The sequence below is a fragment of the Pseudophryne corroboree genome, chromosome 1 (assembly GCF_028390025.1).
Source record: "Pseudophryne corroboree isolate aPseCor3 chromosome 1, aPseCor3.hap2, whole genome shotgun sequence".
NCBI lineage: Eukaryota > Metazoa > Chordata > Amphibia > Anura > Myobatrachidae > Pseudophryne > Pseudophryne corroboree.
In genome coordinates this window covers 865,655,390-865,674,675 of record NC_086444.1, presented here as the reverse complement: position 1 = coordinate 865,674,675, position 19,286 = coordinate 865,655,390, and the positions used below count along the sequence as shown (strand labels likewise).

General features: G+C 44.6%; 1 protein-coding gene across 1 annotated transcript in view; it reads right to left on the bottom strand.

The window, feature by feature from the left end:
- The window catches only part of LOC134957703 (uncharacterized), a 685,812-nt gene that overhangs the window by 288,913 nt on the left and 377,613 nt on the right, over positions 1–19,286 (bottom strand). Inside the window, exon 4 of the mRNA XM_063939838.1 lies at positions 9,035–9,140. Within this exon, the coding sequence (XP_063795908.1) occupies positions 9,035–9,140 (106 nt within the window). The remainder of the gene's footprint in view (positions 1–9,034; positions 9,141–19,286) is intronic.

Here is a 19,286-nt window from a genome sequence, read left to right as displayed (position 1 = left end):
AGTATACTAGTATCCATCCATCTCCATTGTTTACCTGAGGTGCCTTTTAGTTGTGCCTATTAAAATATGGAGAACAAAAATGTTGAGGTTCCAAAATTAGGGAAAGATCAAGATCCACTTCCACCTCGTGCTGAAGCTGCTGCCACTAGTCATGGCCGAGACGATGAAATGCCAGCAACGTCGTCTGCCAAGGCCGATGCCCAATGTCATAGTACAGAGCATGTAAAATCCAAAACACCAAATATCAGTAAAAAAAGGACTCCAAAATCTAAAATAAAATTGTCGGAGGAGAAGCGTAAACTTGCCAATATGCCATTTACCACACGGAGTGGCAAGGAACGGCTGAGGCCCTGGCCTATGTTCATGGCTAGTGGTTCAGCTTCACATGAGGATGGAAGCACTCAGCCTCTCGCTAGAAAAATGAAAAGACTCAAGCTGGCAAAAGCACCGCAAAGAACTGTGCGTTCTTCGAAATCCCAAATCCACAAGGAGAGTCCAATTGTGTCGGTTGCGATGCCTGACCTTCCCAACACTGGACGTGAAGAGCATGCGCCTTCCACCATTTGCACGCCCCCTGCAAGTGCTGGAAGGAGCACCCGCAGTCCAGTTCCTGATAGTCAGATTGAAGATGTCAGTGTTGAAGTACACCAGGATGAGGAGGATATGGGTGTTGCTGGCGCTGGGGAGGAAATTGACAAGGAGGATTCTGATGGTGAGGTGGTTTGTTTAAGTCAGGCACCCGGGGAGACACCTGTTGTCCGTGGGAGGAATAGGGCCGTTGACATGCCTGGTGAAAATACCAAAAAAATCAGCTCTTCGGTGTGGAAGTATTTCACCAGAAATGCGGACAACATTTGTCAAGTTGTGTGTTGCCTTTGTCAAGCTGTAATAAGTAGGGGTAAGGACGTTAACCACCTCGGAACATCCTCCCTTATACGTCACCTGCAGCGCATTCATAATATGTCAGTGACAAGTTCAAAAACTTTGGGCGACAGCGGAAGCAGTCCACTGACCAGTAAATCCCTTCCTCTTGTAACCAAGCTCACGCAAACCACCCCACCAACTCCCTCAGTGTCAATTTCCTCCTTCCCCAGGAATGCCAATAGTCCTGCAGGCCATGTCACTGGCAATTCTGACGAGTCCTCTCCTGCCTGGGATTCCTCCGATGCATCCTTGCGTGTAACGCCTACTGCTGCTGGCGCTGCTGTTGTTGCTGCTGGGAGTCGATGGTCATCCCAGAGGGGAAGTCGTAAGCCCACTTTTACTACTTCCACCAAGCAATTGACTGTCCAACAGTCCTTTGCGTGGAAGATGAAATATCACAGCAGTCATCCTGTTGCAAAGCGGATAACTGAGGCCTTGACAACTATGTTGGTGTTAGACGTGCGTCCGGTATCCGCCGTTAGTTCACAGGGAACTAGACAATTTCTTGAGGTAGTGTGCCCCCGTTACCAAATACCATCTAGGTTCCACTTCTCTAGGCAGGCGATACCGAGAATGTACACGGACGTCAGAAAAAGACTCACCAGTGTCCTAAAAAATGCAGTTGTACCCAATGTCCACTTAACCACGGACATGTGGACAAGTGGAGCAGGGCAGGGTCAGGACTATATGACTGTGACAGCCCACTGGGTAGATGTATGGACTCCCGCCGCAAGAACAGCAGCGGCAGCACCAGTAGCAGCATCTCGCAAACGCCAACTCTTTCCTAGGCAGGCTACGCTTTGTATCACCGGTTTCCAGAATACGCACACAGCTGAAAACCTCTTACGGCAACTGAGGAAGATCATCGCGGAATGGCTTACCCCAATTGGACTCTCCTGTGGATTTGTGGCATCGGACAACGCCAGCAATATTGTGTGTGCATTAAATATGGGCAAATTCCAGCACGTCCCATGTTTTGCACATACCTTGAATTTGGTGGTGCAGAATTTTTTAAAAAACGACAGGGGCGTGCAAGAGATGCTGTCGGTGGCCAGAAGAATTGCGGGACACTTTCGGCGTACAGGCACCACGTACAGAAGACTGGAGCACCACCAAAACCGCCTGAACCTGCCCTGCCATCATCTGAAGCAAGAAGTGGTAACGAGGTGGAATTCAACCCTCTATATGCTTCAGAGGTTGGAGGAGCAGCAAAAGGCCATTCAAGCCTATACAATTGAGCACGATATAGGAGGTGGAATGTACCTGTCTCAAGCGCAGTGGAGAATGATTTCAACATTGTGCAAGGTTCTGCAACCTTTTGAACTTGCCACACGTGAAGTCAGTTCAGACACTGCCAGCCTGAGTCAGGTCATTCCCCTCATCAGGCTTTTGCAGAAGAAGTTGGAGGCATTGAAGGAGGAGCTAAAAGGGAGCGATTCCGCTAGGCATGTGGGACTTGTGGATGGAGCCCTTAATTCGCTTAACAAGGATTCACGGGTGGTCAATCTGTTGAAATCAGAGCACTACATTTTGGCCACCGTGCTCGATCCTAGATTTAAAACCTACCTTGGATCTCTCTTTCCGGCAGACACAAGTCTGCTGGGGTTCAAAGACCTGCTGGTGACAAAATTGTCAAGTCAAGCGGAACGCGACCTGTCAACATCTCCTCCTTCACATTCTCCCGCAACTGGGGGTGCGAGGAAAAGGCTCAGAATTCCGAGCCCACCCGCTGGCGGTGATGCAGGGCAGTCTGGAGCGACTGCTGATGCTGACATCTGGTCCGGACTGAAGGACCTGTCAACGATTACGGACATGTCGTCTACTGTCACTGCATATGATTCTCTCCCCATTGAAAGAATGGTGGAGGATTATATGAGTGACCGCATCCAAGTAGGCACGTCAGACAGTCCGTACTTATACTGGCAGGAAAAAGAGGCAATTTGGAGGCCCTTGCACAAACTGGCTTTATTCTACCTAAGTTGCCCTCCCACAAGTGTGTACTCCGAAAGAGTGTTTAGTGCCGCCGCTCACCTTGTCAGCAATCGGCGTACGAGGTTACTTCCAGAAAATGTGGAGAAGATGATGTTCATTAAAATGAATTATAATCAATTCCTCCGTGGAGACATTGACCAGCAGCAATTGCCTCCACAAAGTACACAGGGAGCTGAGATGGTGGATTCCAGTGGGGACGAATTGATAATCTGTGAGGAGCGGGATGTACACGGTGATATATCGGAGGATGATGATGAGGTGGACATCTTGCCTCTGTAGAGCCAGTTTGTGCAAGGAGAGATTAATTGCTTCTTTTTCGGTGGGGGTCCAAACCAACCCGTCATTTCAGTCACAGTCGTGTGGCAGACCCTGTCACTGAAATGATGGGTTGGTTAAAGTGTGCATGTCCTGTTTATACAACATAAGGGTGGGTGGGAGGGCCCAAGGACAATTCCATCTTGCACCTCTTTTTTCTTTCATTTTTCTTTGCGTCATGTGCTGTTTGGGGAGTGTTTTTTGGAAGGGCCATCCTGCGTGACACTGCAGTGCCACTCCTAGATGGGCCAGGTGTTTGTGTCGGCCACTAGGGTCGCTTATCTTACTCACACAGCTACCTCATTGCGCCTCTTTTTTTCTTCTTTGCGTCATGTGCTGTTTGGGGAGTGTTTTTTGGAAGGGCCATCCTGCGTGACACTGCAGTGCCACTCCTAGATGGGCCAGGTGTTTGTGTCGGCCACTAGGGTCGCTTATCTTACTCACACAGCTACCTCATTGCGCCTCTTTTTTTCTTCTTTGCGTCATGTGCTGTTTGGGGAGTGTTTTTTGGAAGGGCCATCCTGCGTGACACTGCAGTGCCACTCCTAGATGGGCCAGGTGTTTGTGTCGGCCACTAGGGTCGCTTATCTTACTCACACAGCTACCTCATTGCGCCTCTTTTTTTCTTCTTTGCGTCATGTGCTGTTTGGGGAGTGTTTTTTGGAAGGGCCATCCTGCGTGACACTGCAGTGCCACTCCTAGATGGGCCAGGTGTTTGTGTCGGCCACTAGGGTCGCTTATCTTACTCACACAGCTACCTCATTGCGCCTCTTTTTTTCTTCTTTGCGTCATGTGCTGTTTGGGGAGTGTTTTTTGGAAGGGCCATCCTGCGTGACACTGCAGTGCCACTCCTAGATGGGCCAGGTGTTTGTGTCGGCCACTAGGGTCGCTTAGCTTAGTCATCCAGCGACCTCGGTGCAAATTTTAGGACTAAAAATAATATTGTGAGGTGTGAGGTGTTCAGAATAGACTGAAAATGAGTGGAAATTATGGTTTTTGAGGTTAATAATACTTTGGGATCAAAATGACCCCCAAATTCTATGATTTAAGCTGTTTTTTAGTGTTTTTTGAAAAAAACACCCGAATCCAAAACACACCCGAATCCGACAAAAAAAATTCGGTGAGGTTTTGCCAAAACGCGGTCGAACCCAAAACACGACCGCGGAACCGAACCCAAAACCAAAACACAAAACCCGAAAAATTTCAAGTGCACATCTCTAGTCTTCGCAGAGGTGACAAGTCTTTGGGGAGTTCCTCAAGTAGACATGATGGCATCTCATCTCAACAAGAAGCTTCAGAGATATTGGGGGTAATTCTGAGTTGATCGCAGCAGCAAGTTTGTTAGCAATTGGGCAAAACCATGTGCACTGCAGGGGAACAGATATAACATGTGCAGAGAGAGTTGGAATTGGGTGGGGTGTATTCAAACTGAAATCTAAATTGCAGTGTAAAAATAATGCAGCCAGTATTTACCCTGCACAGAAACGAAATAACCCATCCAAATCTAACTCTCTCTGCAAATGTTATATCTGCGCCACCTGCAGTGCACATGGTTTTGCCCAATTGCTAACAAACTTGCTGCTGCAATCAACTCAGAATTACCCTCATTGTTCCAGGTCGAGAGACCCTCAAGCAATAGCAGTGGATGCACTGGTGGCCCAGTGGGTGTTTCGGTCGGTGTATGTCTTCCCTCCACTTCCACTGATTCCAAAAGTTCTCACGATCATCAGAAGAACAAGGGTTCAAGCAATTTTCATTGCCCCAGACTGGCCAAGGAGGGCTTGGTATCCAGATCTTCAGGTGTTGCTCATAGAAGATCCTCGGCCTCTTCCTCCTCGCGAGGACCTGCTACAGCAGGGGCCGTGCGTGTATCAAGACTTACCGCGGCTACGTTTTACGACATGGCTGTTGAGCGCCGGATCATAGACCAAAAGGGTATTCCCAAGGAAGTCATCCTCACTCTTATTCAGGTCAGGAAAGGAGTAACGTCTAAACATTACCACCGTATTTGGAGAAAATATGTGTCTTGGTGTGAATCCAAGAAGGCTCCTACGGAAGAGTTTGAGTTGGGACGTTTTCTCCATTTTCTGCAGGCTGGTGTGGATGCGGGCCTTAGATTGTGGTCAATCAAGGTTCAGATTTTGGCCTTATCAGTTCTCTTTCAAAAACAATTGGCCTCCTTTCCAGAAGTTCAGACCTTCGTGAAAGGGGTTCTGCACATCCAGCCTCCATTTGTGCCTCCGGTGGCACCATGGGACCTTAATGTAGTGTTGCAGTTCCTTCAATCGGATTGGTTTGAACCTCTGCAGGAGATAGAATTGAAGTTTCTCACTTGGAAAGTGGTGATGCTTTTGGCCTTGGCATCTGCAAGGCGGGTGTCTGAGTTGGGGGCCTTGTCTCACAAGAGCCCTTATCTGATCTTCCATGAAGATAGGGCAGAGTTGAGAACTCGCCAACATTTTCTTCCAAAGGTGGTTTCATCTTTCCATATAAACCAACTTATTGTGGTGCCAGTGGCTACTGACACTTTCACTGAGTCAAAGTCTCTAGCTAGTTAGAGCTTTGAAAATTTATGTCACTAGAACAGCTCGGATTCGGAAAACAGAGGCTCTGTTTGTCCTGTATGCTCCCAACAAGATTGGGTGTCCTGCTTCTAAGCAGACTATTGCGCGCTGGATTAGAGGGACAATTCAGCACGCTCACTCTACAGCTGGATTACCGATACCGACATCGGTGAAGGCCCATTCTACTAGGAAAGTGGGCTCATCCTGGGCAGCTGCCCGGGGCATCTCGGCTTTAAAACTTTGCCGAGCAGCTACTTGGTCAGGGTCAAACACTTTTTTGCTTAATTTTGTAAGTTTGACACTTTGGCCGATGAGGACCTCAAGTTTGATCAATCGGTGCTGCAGGGTCATCCGAACTTTCCCGCCCATACTGGAGCTTTGGTATAACCCCATGGTACTTAAGTGGACCCCAGCATCCTCTAGGACGTATGAGAAAACAGGATTTTAATACCTACCGGTAAATCCTTTTCTCCTAGTCCGTAGAGGATGCTGGGCACCTGACCCAGTGCGTAATTTACCTGCATTTTTGTTCATTAGAGTTACACAAGTTGTGTTATCTTTGTTTTCAGCATGTTGCTGTAAATGGTTCATGCCTGTTAGCGTGTGTTATGTTGAATGCCATGTGTGCGGCATGGTTGAGGTGTGAGCTGCTATGAATCTCACCATTAGTATAAAGTAAATCCTTTCCTCAAAATGTCCGTCTCCCTGGGCACAGTTCCTATAACTGAGGTCTGGAGGAGGGGCATAGAGGGAGGAGCCAGTTCACACCCTTTGAAAAGTCTTAGAGTGCCCATGGCTCCTGCGGAACTGTCTATACCCCATGGTACTGAAGTGGACCCCAGCATCCTCTATGGACTAGGAGAAAAGGATTTACCGGTAGGTATCAAAATCCTGTTATATATAGCACGTGAAAGGCGGCACTCCTGGGACTTTTTAACAGCTGTTAAAGGTAGGTGACGGACACCATAAAGAGCGGTTAACGTTTCAGTTTATTTTCAAAACTTTTGTCATACTATTTGGAATACGCTGCAAGGCGTCTTTAGGAAAGCAACCGGGCAACTATGGTGATAGGTGATTGAGTGCCAGCTTCATCGAATTATATATATATATATATACATATACAGTATATAATATCTGAGGGGTCCCTAGAGGTATCATTGTATGGTGTCCCAAAATTTATGTTGCCTACCCAGGGGGGAGTAAGTATACTTACCTTCCCCTGCTGGGATTCTGATCATCGAGATGCCGCAGTCGGTATTCTGCCCGTCAGCATCCCGACTGCCAGCATATTATACCCAACGTCCCAATGATTCTTGACAGACACCTATCCACAGCGGTTATTCATTTTATGCCCCATAGTAGTGCCCTAGTTCATTTTCTGAACCATAGTAGTGCCCTAGTTTATATTATGTACCAGAGTAGTGCCCTAGTTTATTTTATGAACCATTGTAGTTCCTTAATTTACATGATGTCACATTGTAGGGCTACCAGTACACATTATGCCACACAGTATCCCCAATTCACATTATGCCACATTAGAGTGTCCTCCAGTTCAAATAATGCTACATTACAGTGTCCCAATTCAGATTATGACACACTATAGTGCCTTCATTTCATATTGTGCCACATTACAGTGCCCCAGTTCTTATTATGTAGCATTATAGTGCCCTCCACATTACAGTGAGCATATCGGATTATGTTTGACAAAATACAGTGCCTTATAGTTCATATTGTCCACATTACAGTGATCCCTTACCATTATAATATCCACTACACACACCTCTCACTGAAAATCTAATGTCACACAATTCAGGTGGGACAATGGATTACTTACAGGCAAATCTGGGAAATTGGTAAGCAAATAACCTTAGTCCAGACCGCCCTAAACCTCCTGGCTCCATAGCAATGGCACCTCTTGCACCCACTATAGTTATGGCCATGAGAAGAAGCTACAGCAGATACAGTAGTGCTGCTGATGCTTACAATCATCCTTGTGTGCAGTATTTGTTTTTGCAACAGCTCCCCAGTAGCTGCAAGGTATAGAAATGCATATCCTCTGCAAAAGATATGATGAACAGCTGACTGTAAATGAGTCTCACTGTCTTATATACTCCAGCAAGAAAGAGAAAGAAGTTCCATCTATAGCTACTAACATTATTGTATCACAATACAGCATGCAATATCAGCCGTAGCCTTGCTCTTTTAGCAGTTGCAATGAATATAAGTCAGTATGATAACATCCCTTTTCTAATAAAACCCTGTAATTATTTTATTTTAATTTTTACACCACTGACATCAAGAAACCTGTTCAAGACATTGAATGCTGGGGGACATTTTGTACACAATGGAGGGGCTATGGTAATATTCAGGACCTGTACCAAATATTGGCACCAAGCTGACCAAGTATGTGAATTCTTAGCGCTTTGTTTATATTCTTCTCAGCCTGTGTCATTTTTCAAATCATAACCAACATATCAGCATAACAAATAATAATAATAATATAGAGTAATATAGTTCATTGAACAACAGGTAATACACTCCACCATAATACAATATAATCCTTTCTTCACGCATATACAGTAATACAGCCTCTCAACAGGCTGTCAAATAATACCCAAGGGGGGCCAACGCAATGCAGTCCCAATTTAGCCAGCATATTACACATTGCTAGGTGCTCACTTTACTCTCTCCAGAAAATTGTTATCCAGAAAATTGCATAAAACAGAAAGGAACAAAGGAAATTATCTAGCAATTTTCTACAACTACTGTGAGGAGCCGGACTGCACCAGTAAGTAGGGGATTGGCTCAGGGATGTGGAAAACCATTGGAAATTTTTACATGCACTGTTTAGTATTTTGTAGGAAATTAAATTATAGAATAAATCCCTTAAATGGTTACACATTTTATTCAGAAAAAAATGAAGATGTAGTGGCACAGTGTGAGACTCCATTGCTGGAGGTGAAATACAATTTTACAGATACCCAAAGAGGTGTAACTTCTCTAGACTCAGTGCAGTGCAAAAACGTTACACAAATGTACAGAACGTGATACTGATTTATCATCCTCGTCGGAATGTGATGTTCTGCAATAATACAGAAAAGGTACTGCAGAATATGACAATGCTCGCATGTGTAAAGTCCCAGTGGTAGCTGTAACTCAGAAGAGACTAGCTGAGTGGTCGATTTACGTGTCTTCAGGCCACAGGGGACATACAGAATATACTGAACATGTTTGCTTACCTCTGAGTTTGCTTTCTTTGGGGGCTTTGCTTAACCACGACACAGCGCTGCAATATGTCTGAAATGTTATAACCTCATCTTCTGAAACTGGAATTTGTTCACATAGCTGAAATAAAGGCAAATAGCTATATCAGGCTATCTGCATATTCATTTCACTTTTCCAATAGTGCTTTTTACTTAGCCAGTTTTATAAATTTGCCATTTCTATTATAGATGCGTATAGCCCTGCTAGATTCATTTACGCTTGTCTTGAAAACATCTCAGTAAATACAAATAGAATATTTGTTTTGCTGCTCTCTGTTTCTTGTACCTCTGCACATTTTTGGGAGTTATTACAGGTTTAGTATAAATGATGCCTGGCTGTCCTTTTACATCACGCATTAGATACGCAGCCTACTGTAGGTCTGTCATTGTGAGAATACTGCATATAATGCATTACTTACATTAGGGCATAAGGTTAAGCTACTGGAAAATATTATTTACATAAATAATATATCTATAAAATTCTTCACAAACATTGCATTGCATTTTGCATTTAATGGTTGGCTAGGGCTCATTTTTATATCAATTATTTACTAAATGGCTCTTAGGAGGCTTTTACCTACTGTGTATGGTGAGGGAGATAAAAATAATCAGTCATTCTATTTTTTGCTGACAAAACTGTGCCAGACTCAAATTATTCCAGTCAAAAAGGGTTTGGGTATGGGAGACCGACAGTTAAGATGCCAGCAGTAAGAACACCGACCCCAGCATCCTGACTGGTCTTAGATCCCGACAGGGGCGCTGCAGTAATGGAACCCTAATCCTAACCCTCCCCCTAACCCTCCTATCCCACAGCCTAAACCTAACCATCCCCCCGCAGCCTAACCCTAACCCTCCAACCGCAGCTGAACCCTCCCCGGTATACTTACAGTACGTTCTGGGTCACAGGGTCGACCCAACGACCCATACCTGGCTGAGTTTACCTAGAGCTCTGCATTGTACATTAGTCATTAGCAATGGGGGTATGGATAGTTGGGTCGACCACTGAAGGTCGACATTGCCCTTATGTACTAGGTCGACATGAAGTTTTTGTCTGTTTTTGGTTTAGTTTTCTCTGTAAAGTGACGGGTAACCCAAATTAGTGCACCGTGTCCCCTCGCATGGCTCGCTTCACTCGCCATGCTTCGGGCAAGGTGCCTCGCTCTGCTTCGATCGGCACAGATTACTGTTCCAATCGTAGTCCACGTGGATCGTTAAGTATGAAAAAATCCAAAAAATGAACAAAAAAAGTTAAAAACTCATGTCGACATTTTGATCTGTCGACCTAGTACATGTCGACCTAACGGCCACGTCGACCTACGGGCAATGTCGACCATCAATGGTCAACCTAATGAGTGTCGACCTAAGTTGGGTCGACCTAAGGACTGTATCCCACTCAGCCAGCCAGTAGTTGTGATAGGAGTTATTTGAAGTTGGGAAAGCATTATATACAGAAGGTAGAATCTTGTCTGCTGTATAATATGGGATGCAGGGATGCCATGCGGAAGGGAGGTACTAATTACCTGGGCTTGAGCTCCTTGGAGGGGCCCGCAGGAATTAATCAATCAAATCATTCAGAAATTAATTGTGTCTGAAGACTTGCAGAAAAATTGGGCCCCCTTGACGACGGGCTACAAGCTTATATTTTTTTGATTAGAATATGAGCAAATTCCCCATGCTTTTATTTGCTAGATACACACAGGATTGCAATATTTTATTAATAGTGCCAATAGCAAATGTCTTTCTGTTTTGTATACATACTGTATACAGTATGTCATTCATAAGGGTAAGTTTACTAAGTTGGGAGTTTTTTAAGAACTGGTGATGTTGCCCATAGCAACCAGATTCTATCTATTATAGTGTGCATGAAAGTTTCTTTCCACCAGCTATTCGTATGTTGAATCATAACATTGTTTAATTTAAATATGCTCAGAGAATTTGTTGGGTACGCTTTGCTATCACTTGTCCATTCTTAGTACTACAATGTGGTACTTGTAATTTTGTTTAATAAATCATTCTTTGCTTTGTTTGATGACAATAAATTGTATTATTATTATTATCATCTTCTAGAAGCAGCTAGATAAATGTTAAGTAGAATCTGACTGGTTGCTATGGGCAACATCACCAGTTCTAAAAAAAAAACCTCCCACCTTAGTAAATTTACCCCATACTGCCACGCAGCTAGTACCATGTACAATATGGGTAAAGCCGACAGTGGGCATACTATAACTCTTTTATCAACTTGTAGCTTTTGTGATCACAGGAACCTTTCTTCACAGAAAAACACACTTATCGTTTCCCTCTGGGGAATTCACTATGGTGAAGAAATGCATTATGGAACATTAGATTTAACTATGCGTTCCGTATCCCAGCGGTCTGGATGCAAGCCAGGGGGTAGGGTAGGGTTAGGCACTAGGGGGGTGGTTAGCCATAACTACCACCCCCGAGGGTTAGTCCTTTCCAAAACCCCCCCCCCCACCCCACTGATTAGTCCTAGCTGACAACCCCCAATGCTTAGAGTAGGGGGCAGGAGAGTTCAGTGTTGGGATCCTCACTATCATGTGACCTCCAGCATCCCATCTGGCGGTATTTCATACACAACCCACATGGATATATCTAAGAAGAGGACAAGTTTATTATCCACCTCTCCCCTGCAGATTTTCAAACCACGGCTCTGTAGAGCAGGAGTCTTGTTGTGTCAGCCAAAAAAGAAACCATGGTTACAGCAGCACATCTGTTTACTGTCTGTGCACACATGGAATTTACATGGGAGTCTGCAACTCCGCCGCTGTGACTACAGTACTTCCATCTTTGGTTCAAGGGACACGATAAAGGAGTCCTAGGCCACAAGTTGGATTCATCATACTCGGTACATCCGTCCATCAGAGTCCACACAGAGGAACACGGTGAGATACTATACTATTCAATACCAGAACTGCTGGTTTGACCAAGTCATTGCTCAGATTGAGTTACTATCCATTTGTACCAGCTCCAATCTCCATCCCTATCTAAATAGTCACATGTATTCATCTTAAGGGGCCTACACACGGTGCGATTCTGGTTATGAACGATTTTAGCTAAATGATTTCCCTTGAAGCTTCCAGAGTCCAGAACCAACGATATTGACTTTACTCACTGAACGATTTTGGCTATGAACTATTTTGACTATGAATGATTTTGGCTATGAATTATTATGGGCTAATATCATTCACTACATACACACATAAACGATATGCACTATCTAAGCAAAAATAGACTGTGCATGCGCAGACTATTTTTTCCAGTGATGACTATATGCGGGAGCGCGCATCGTTCATCGTTGGTACTATACACTTGGAACGATATGCACTAGCTTTGCTAACAAAATAGACTATATAGTCTATATCATTAGCTCATAGCGCTCTGTGTGTGTAAGCCTCTTTACTTTAGCAAAATGTTATATCTAGGCCACAAGCAGGAAGTAATCATCCCTGGTCTGGTACAGTATTAAAAATCTGGCCAATCTAGCACTACCATATCTAAAAATCCACACTGTGCCCATTTCCAGGTGTTAGTAAAGTCCATATATGAGTCTAATATACTATAGCTAAATCATTTCTGGCTAGTTCAAGATGAAAGTTTGTAATATTGTAAGTAGCAGGGGATGTAGTGGCTTTACCGATGGTCGGGATCCCAGAGGCCAGGATACCGACGCCGAAATCTTACAATGTCGGCAGTCAGAATGCCGGCAAACAGGAGCTATTCCCACTCATGGGTGTCCACGACACCCATAGAGTGGAGAATAGAACCTGTGGCAAGTGCAGCGAGCAACCGAGCCCGCTGCGTGGGGAGCCCAGTGAGCCCTCAAGGGGTTCTGTTGCGCTCGCCCCCAACAGCATTCTAGCGGATGGGATATTGTGGTTGGGATGCTGACCTCTGGGATCCCGACTGCTGGCATTACAGCCCCAACCCGCTAGCAGATGCTTTCTTATTTGTACCTATCTATAGACACGTCTAGTGACAGTCAAGCTGCAAAGTCCTCTGGTGTTAAAGAAGTCATGTTTGTATTGCTGAGGGAAATGTACTGATTAAATCTGACTTCATTAATCCAGACACATATAACATTTATTTGTCCTTGGAGAATTGTTTTGCCAGGAGGTGAAAAATGATTGCTATTGCTCAGTTCACAGCTACTGAGGATTAATAAAATGAGATTTTACACTTGGCTGTGGTTGTAGGGCATGTCTGTAATACTGTTAAAGGAGTAATGCTGGGAAATAAACAGCACACTTACTGGTCATTCTCTTTTCAGAATATAACACAGAACTTTATTCATTTTGACATAATCATAAACATCACCAAAATGAATACAAAATAAAAATGTGTAAGTATGATTTATAAATAACACATTTGGGCCGGCTACCATCTGGTGTTAAATGTTGTACCTGACTTGTTCTTTAAAGCATGCGTACAGCATGCACTGGAACTCAATCATTTTCTTTCACACTTCTACTATATAATATATGTGCATTTGTGTTATGACACTTTTCGGGCGCGTCTTATTTGTCACGCTACTAGTTGAGGATATCCCTGGTGGTGACACCAGGGTGCATTTGGCAGTAGTGCTCACACAGGAGAGTAAAGAGGGACGTACATAGGGGGTCATTCCGAGTTGATCGCATGCTGCAACTTTTTGCAGCCTGTGAGATCAACTAGACGCCGCCTATGGGGGAGTGTATTTTTGCATAGCAAGGCTGCGATCACTTGTGCAGCCCTGCTATGCAAAAAATGTTTTGTGTAGAACAAGACCAGGGTAAGAGTTCCTTGTGCGATCAATCCAGCGTCGCAGGTCCCGGAATTGACTTCAGACATCCGCCCTCCAAACGCCTCAACACGCCTGTGTTTGGATCTCCACGCCCAGAGAATGTTGAGTTGAAGCCTGTTTCCGCCTTTCTCCTGTTAATCTTCTTGTGGTCGCTGCTGTGACCGCTCTCTTCGTTAGCAGCGTCGCTGCCCAGCATCAGCCGTCACTGAGCAATGGCACGCCTGCGCAATGCGCCCGTTGCGCATGCGCAGTGCTGACCCGATCGCACGGCTGTGAAGAAGCGTACGATCGGGGCGGAATGACTCCCAAAGGACTTCTGTCAGGATGATGCAGGAACTGAATAAAGTCTGTTAGACTTTGGGGTCTATTCATGAAGCAGTAAAAGAGTGGAGAAACAGACCAGTAGAGAAGTTGCCCATGGTAACCAATCAGCATCCCCCTTACATGTTATAGAAAGTACTTAACAAAGGCGACTTTAAAAGCTGATTGGTTGCTCTTGGCAACTTCTCCACTGAACCTTTTCCACTTTATTCACTGCTTCATGAATAGACCCCTTTGTGAGCTGAGTATCTATGACAATTTGTAGTAATGGCAGGCATTGAACTGGAACTGGAACTGGAATACGCTGGATTGGAATGCACGAATAATATAATGCTGGAGACTGGAACTTGCATACACTGGAGCTGCATGTACAGGTGATAGTGCTGGAGACTGGAACTGGAATACTCGGGGAAAATAGCACAGGTGGCTGGAACTGGTATGCTCTGGAGATATGGCACAGGTGACTGGAACTGGAATACTCTGAAGATATAGCGCTGGAAACTGGAACTGGAACATTCCGGAAATATAACACAGAAGACTGAGACTGTAACACTCTGTAGATATAGAAGACTGGAACTGGATTATACTAGGAAATAGAATTTAGGGTACCGATCGGGAACTGGCATGCCAAGGATGCTGGGTTGAGACCAGCTATTGCTCATGTTGCTGGGCTGAAACCAACTAATGCACAGGAGGCTGGTCTGACACCAGCTATTACTCAGGTTGCTGGGCTGAGATCAGCTAATGATCAGCTAAAGACTGGGTTGTAAACAGCTAATGCAAGGTATAACAGGAGCCATACTGGAACCGCCTATGTAGAAACAGTGTCAGAGTGGTGCATGAAGGGCCTACTGGGAGAATACAGTGCTAGGGGCCCATGCTTAAGGGATGTGGCCAGTTACCACAGTGTGAGACCAGCTCAGCGTGGGTAGCCATCAGAGACCATGTATCTGACCTTCTAATAGAGTAACAGTGTATAATGTAAGTACACTGACTGGAACCAGACAGAGGAAGGAGTGGGGCCCACCAGGGATTTCCCCTGTGCCCCTGTGGGCTAGTCCCTGTGTAGTACTGACAACTGGTAGAGTCCTGGAATTCAACAACAGCAGGCATGGAGCAGGAGACACACAAGACTGTTGTAAGCTGGTTGGGATCAGTAGTTCCACTAGCAGCAAAGGCAGCAGACAGAGAGTAATGTTTATAGCTTTGTGCTGTAGTACTCGTGGCAGCAGAGCCGGCCACAGGCATAGGCAAACTAGGCAATTACCTAGGGCATTTAATATGCCTATGGGCATCAGCAGCTTCTGCTGATTAAAATGATATGCAGCATGCCTATATTCTGTGTGTAGCATTTCATATGCAGATACAGCCACAGTCTCACACAGTATATAGGCATGCTGCATATCATTTTAATCAGCAGAAGCTGCTTGTGTATCCTAGCCACATAGCAATGCAAATAAGATGCATTTTAATAAAAAAAAGGTGCCCGACATTAGCATTGAGGCAAGATTTATGAAGACACATCTATATCCAGGCAGAGGTCACAGTGTTAGTGGCAGTGTGAGTGCTGTGTGCATGGGAGTGGGTTGGTTGTGCAGTAGTGTTTGGAATATGTGTAAGGAGCATTATGTGTGTCATGGAAAAATGCCTTAATAATGTGCAACATATGTCTAAGGGGCACTATGTGTGTCATTATGTGTATAAGGGCATTAATAATGTGCGGCATGTGTAACAGGGTACTACTGTATGTGTGTCATTATGTGTATAGGGGCACTAGTAATGTGCAGCAAATGTGTAGGGGGCACTATGTGTGTCATTATGTGTATAAGGGCATTAATAATGTGTGGCATATGTGTAAGGGATATTATGTGTAAAAGGGCATTAATAAAGGGTTTCATAATGTGTACAATGCATTGGGGGAGATTCAAATGTTTGAAAAGTCAGTTGGGAGTCTGTTTTTTGCTATCTAATATACAGGAAAAAACAGACACCCAACGACTTTTCAAACATTTGAATCTTTCCCATTATGTTTCTAAGGACATTAATGATGTGTCTCATGATGTGTAAGGGGCATTACATGTGTGGAATTATGTGTATAAATGCATTACTAATGTGTGGCATTATGTGTATAAGGTGCTCTACTATGTCGCATTGCGTATAGAAAGGGCATTACTGTGTCGTCTAATGTGAATAAAGAGCAATAGGGTGTGGTGTAATGTAAAAAATGAGCAATTCAGTGTGATGTAATGTGAAGAAAGAAAGCAAGGGAAATATAAACCCTGTTACATCGGGCGCTAATAAATTAATTCAAGAAAACACCTGATAAGGGATAATTGGTATAATAGCAGCTCCTAAAGGGCAACTGGATGCCTTAATCAAAAGATGTATAGTTAATGTTCTATAGAAAACATTTAAGGAGGGGTGGTCTTCTGTATGCCGGCGGTCGGGCTCCCGGCGCTCAGTATACCGGCGCCGGGAGCCCGACAGCCGGCATACCGACACTTATTTTCCCTCGTGGGGGTCCACGACCCCCATAGAGGGAGAATAAAATAGTGTGGCGCGCGTAGCGCGCCACCGTGCCCGTAGCGTGGCGAGCGCAGCGAGCCCGCAAGGGGCTCATTTGCGCTCGCCACGCTGTCGGTAAGCCGGCGGTCGGGCTCCCGACGCCGGGATGCTGGTCGCCGGGAGCCCGACCGCCGGCCAGCCGTAGTGAACCCTTTAAGGAGCGCTGATATCAAATAGAAAATCGTTTAATAATAAAAACGGTGGAAAAAAAACACTTAAGATGATTAGATTGTAAATTAAAAACATAGGCAGTGCAAATGCATATACATATATGGATAATCACATTCACAGTAAAAATGAATTAACTGTAATCGGCTTGTACGCCAATTATATTGGTATTGCAGTCCACAATCATAAATTAGGCTGGTGGCATCCGTACTGATAGAGGGATAAGAGAAATGTCTCCACAAGATATTTGGGATTTGCTAAAATGCATTACTAATGTGTGGCATTATGTGTATAAGGTGCTCTACTATGTCGCATTGCGTATAGAAAGGGCATTACTGTGTCGTCTAATGTGAATAAAGAGCAATAGGGTGTGGTGTAATGTAAAAAAGGAGAAATTCAGTGTAGTGATGAGCGGGTTCGGTTCCTCGGAATCCGACCCGCCCGAACTTCACCTTTTTTTTACACGGGTCCGAGCGACTCGGATCCTCCCTCCTTGCTCGGTTAACCCGAGCGCGCCCGAACGTCATCATCCCGCTGTCGGATTCTCGCGAGACTCGGTTATATATAAGGGAGCCGCGTGTCGCCGCCATTTTCACACGTGCATTGAGATTGATAGGGAGAGGACGTGGCTGGCGTCCTCTCCGTTATAGTAGAACACAGAGTGACTTAGTTATAATTGGGGGGACGGGGAGCAGCTGTTAGGGAGTACAGTGCAGGGTTTTGATTAGTTTAATCCTTTGTTTCTCTGCCTGAAAAAAAGTCTCCACCATATCTGTGCTCACTCAGTGTGCTGCACTGCTGCATGATATATCTGTGCTGAGTGCACTGCTCACACTGCCTAATTGTGGGGACTGGGGAGCAGTTATAGCAGGAGTACAGTGCACAGTTTTGCTGACAGTGACCACCAGTCCAGTATACGTTTGTCTGCCTGAAAAACACTGTGGTGTTTTTTTTTTTTCTTTCTTCATGCTAGTTTGTTTAGCAGTCTGCTGACAGTGTCCACCAGGTCCGTTATACAGTATATTATATATATAAGCACTAAGCAGCAGTACGGTAGGCCACGGCTGTACCTACCTCTGTGTCGTCTGTGCACTCGTCGTCCATAAGTATAAGTAATACTATCCATCCATCTACATTGTATACCTGTGGTTTTTTTTTTTTTTTTCTTCATACTAGTTTGTTTAGCAGTCTGCTGACAGTGTCCACCAGGTCCGTTATACAGTATATTATATATATAAGCACTAAGCAGCAGTACGGTAGGCCACGGCTGTACCTATCTCTGTGTCGTCAGTGCACTCGTCGTCCATAAGTATAAGTAATACTAATACTATCCATCCATCTACATTGTATACCTGTGGTGTTTTTTTTTCTTTCTTCATACTAGTTTGTTTAGCAGTCTGCTGACAGTGTCCACCAGGTCCGTTATACAGTATATTATATATATAAGCACTAAGCAGCAGTACGGTAGGCCACGGCTGTACCTACCTCTGTGTCGTCAGTGCACTCGTCGTCCATAAGTATAAGTAATACTAATACTATCCATCCATCTACATTGTATACCTGTGGTGTTTTTTTTTTTCTTTCTTCATACTAGTTTGTTTAGCAGTCTGCTGACAGTGTCCACCAGGTCCGTTATACAGTATATTATATATATAAGCACTAAGCAGCAGTACGGTAGGCCACGGCTGTACCTACCTCTGTGTCGTCAGTGCACTCGTCTTCCATAAGTATAAGTAATACTATACTATCCATCCATCTACATTGTATACCTGTGGTGTTTTTTTTTTCTTTCTTCATACTAGTTTGTTTAGCAGTCTGCTGACAGTGTCCACCAGGTCCGTTATACAGTATATTATATATATAAGCACTAAGCAGCAGTACGGTAGGCCACGGCTGTACCTACCTCTGTGTCGTCACTCGTCAGTGCACTCGTCGTCCATAAGTATAAGTAATACTATACTATCCATCCATCTACATTGTATACCTGTGGTGTTTTTTTTTCTTTCTTCATACTAGTTTGTTTAGCAGTCTGCTGACAGTGTCCACCATGTCCGTTATACAGTATATTATATATATAAGCACTAAGCAGCAGTACGGTAGGCCACGGCTGTACCTACCTCTGTGTCGTCAGTGCACTCGTCGTCCATAAGTATAAGTAATACTAATACTATCCATCCATCTACATTGTATACCTGTGGTGTTTTTTTTTTCTGTCTTCATACTAGTTTGTTAAGCAGTCTGCTGACAGTGTCCACCAGATCCGTTATACAGTATATTATATATATAAGCACTAAGCAGCAGTACGGTAGGCCACGGCTGTACCTACCTCTGTGTCATCACTCGTCGTCCATAAGTATAAGTAATACTATACTA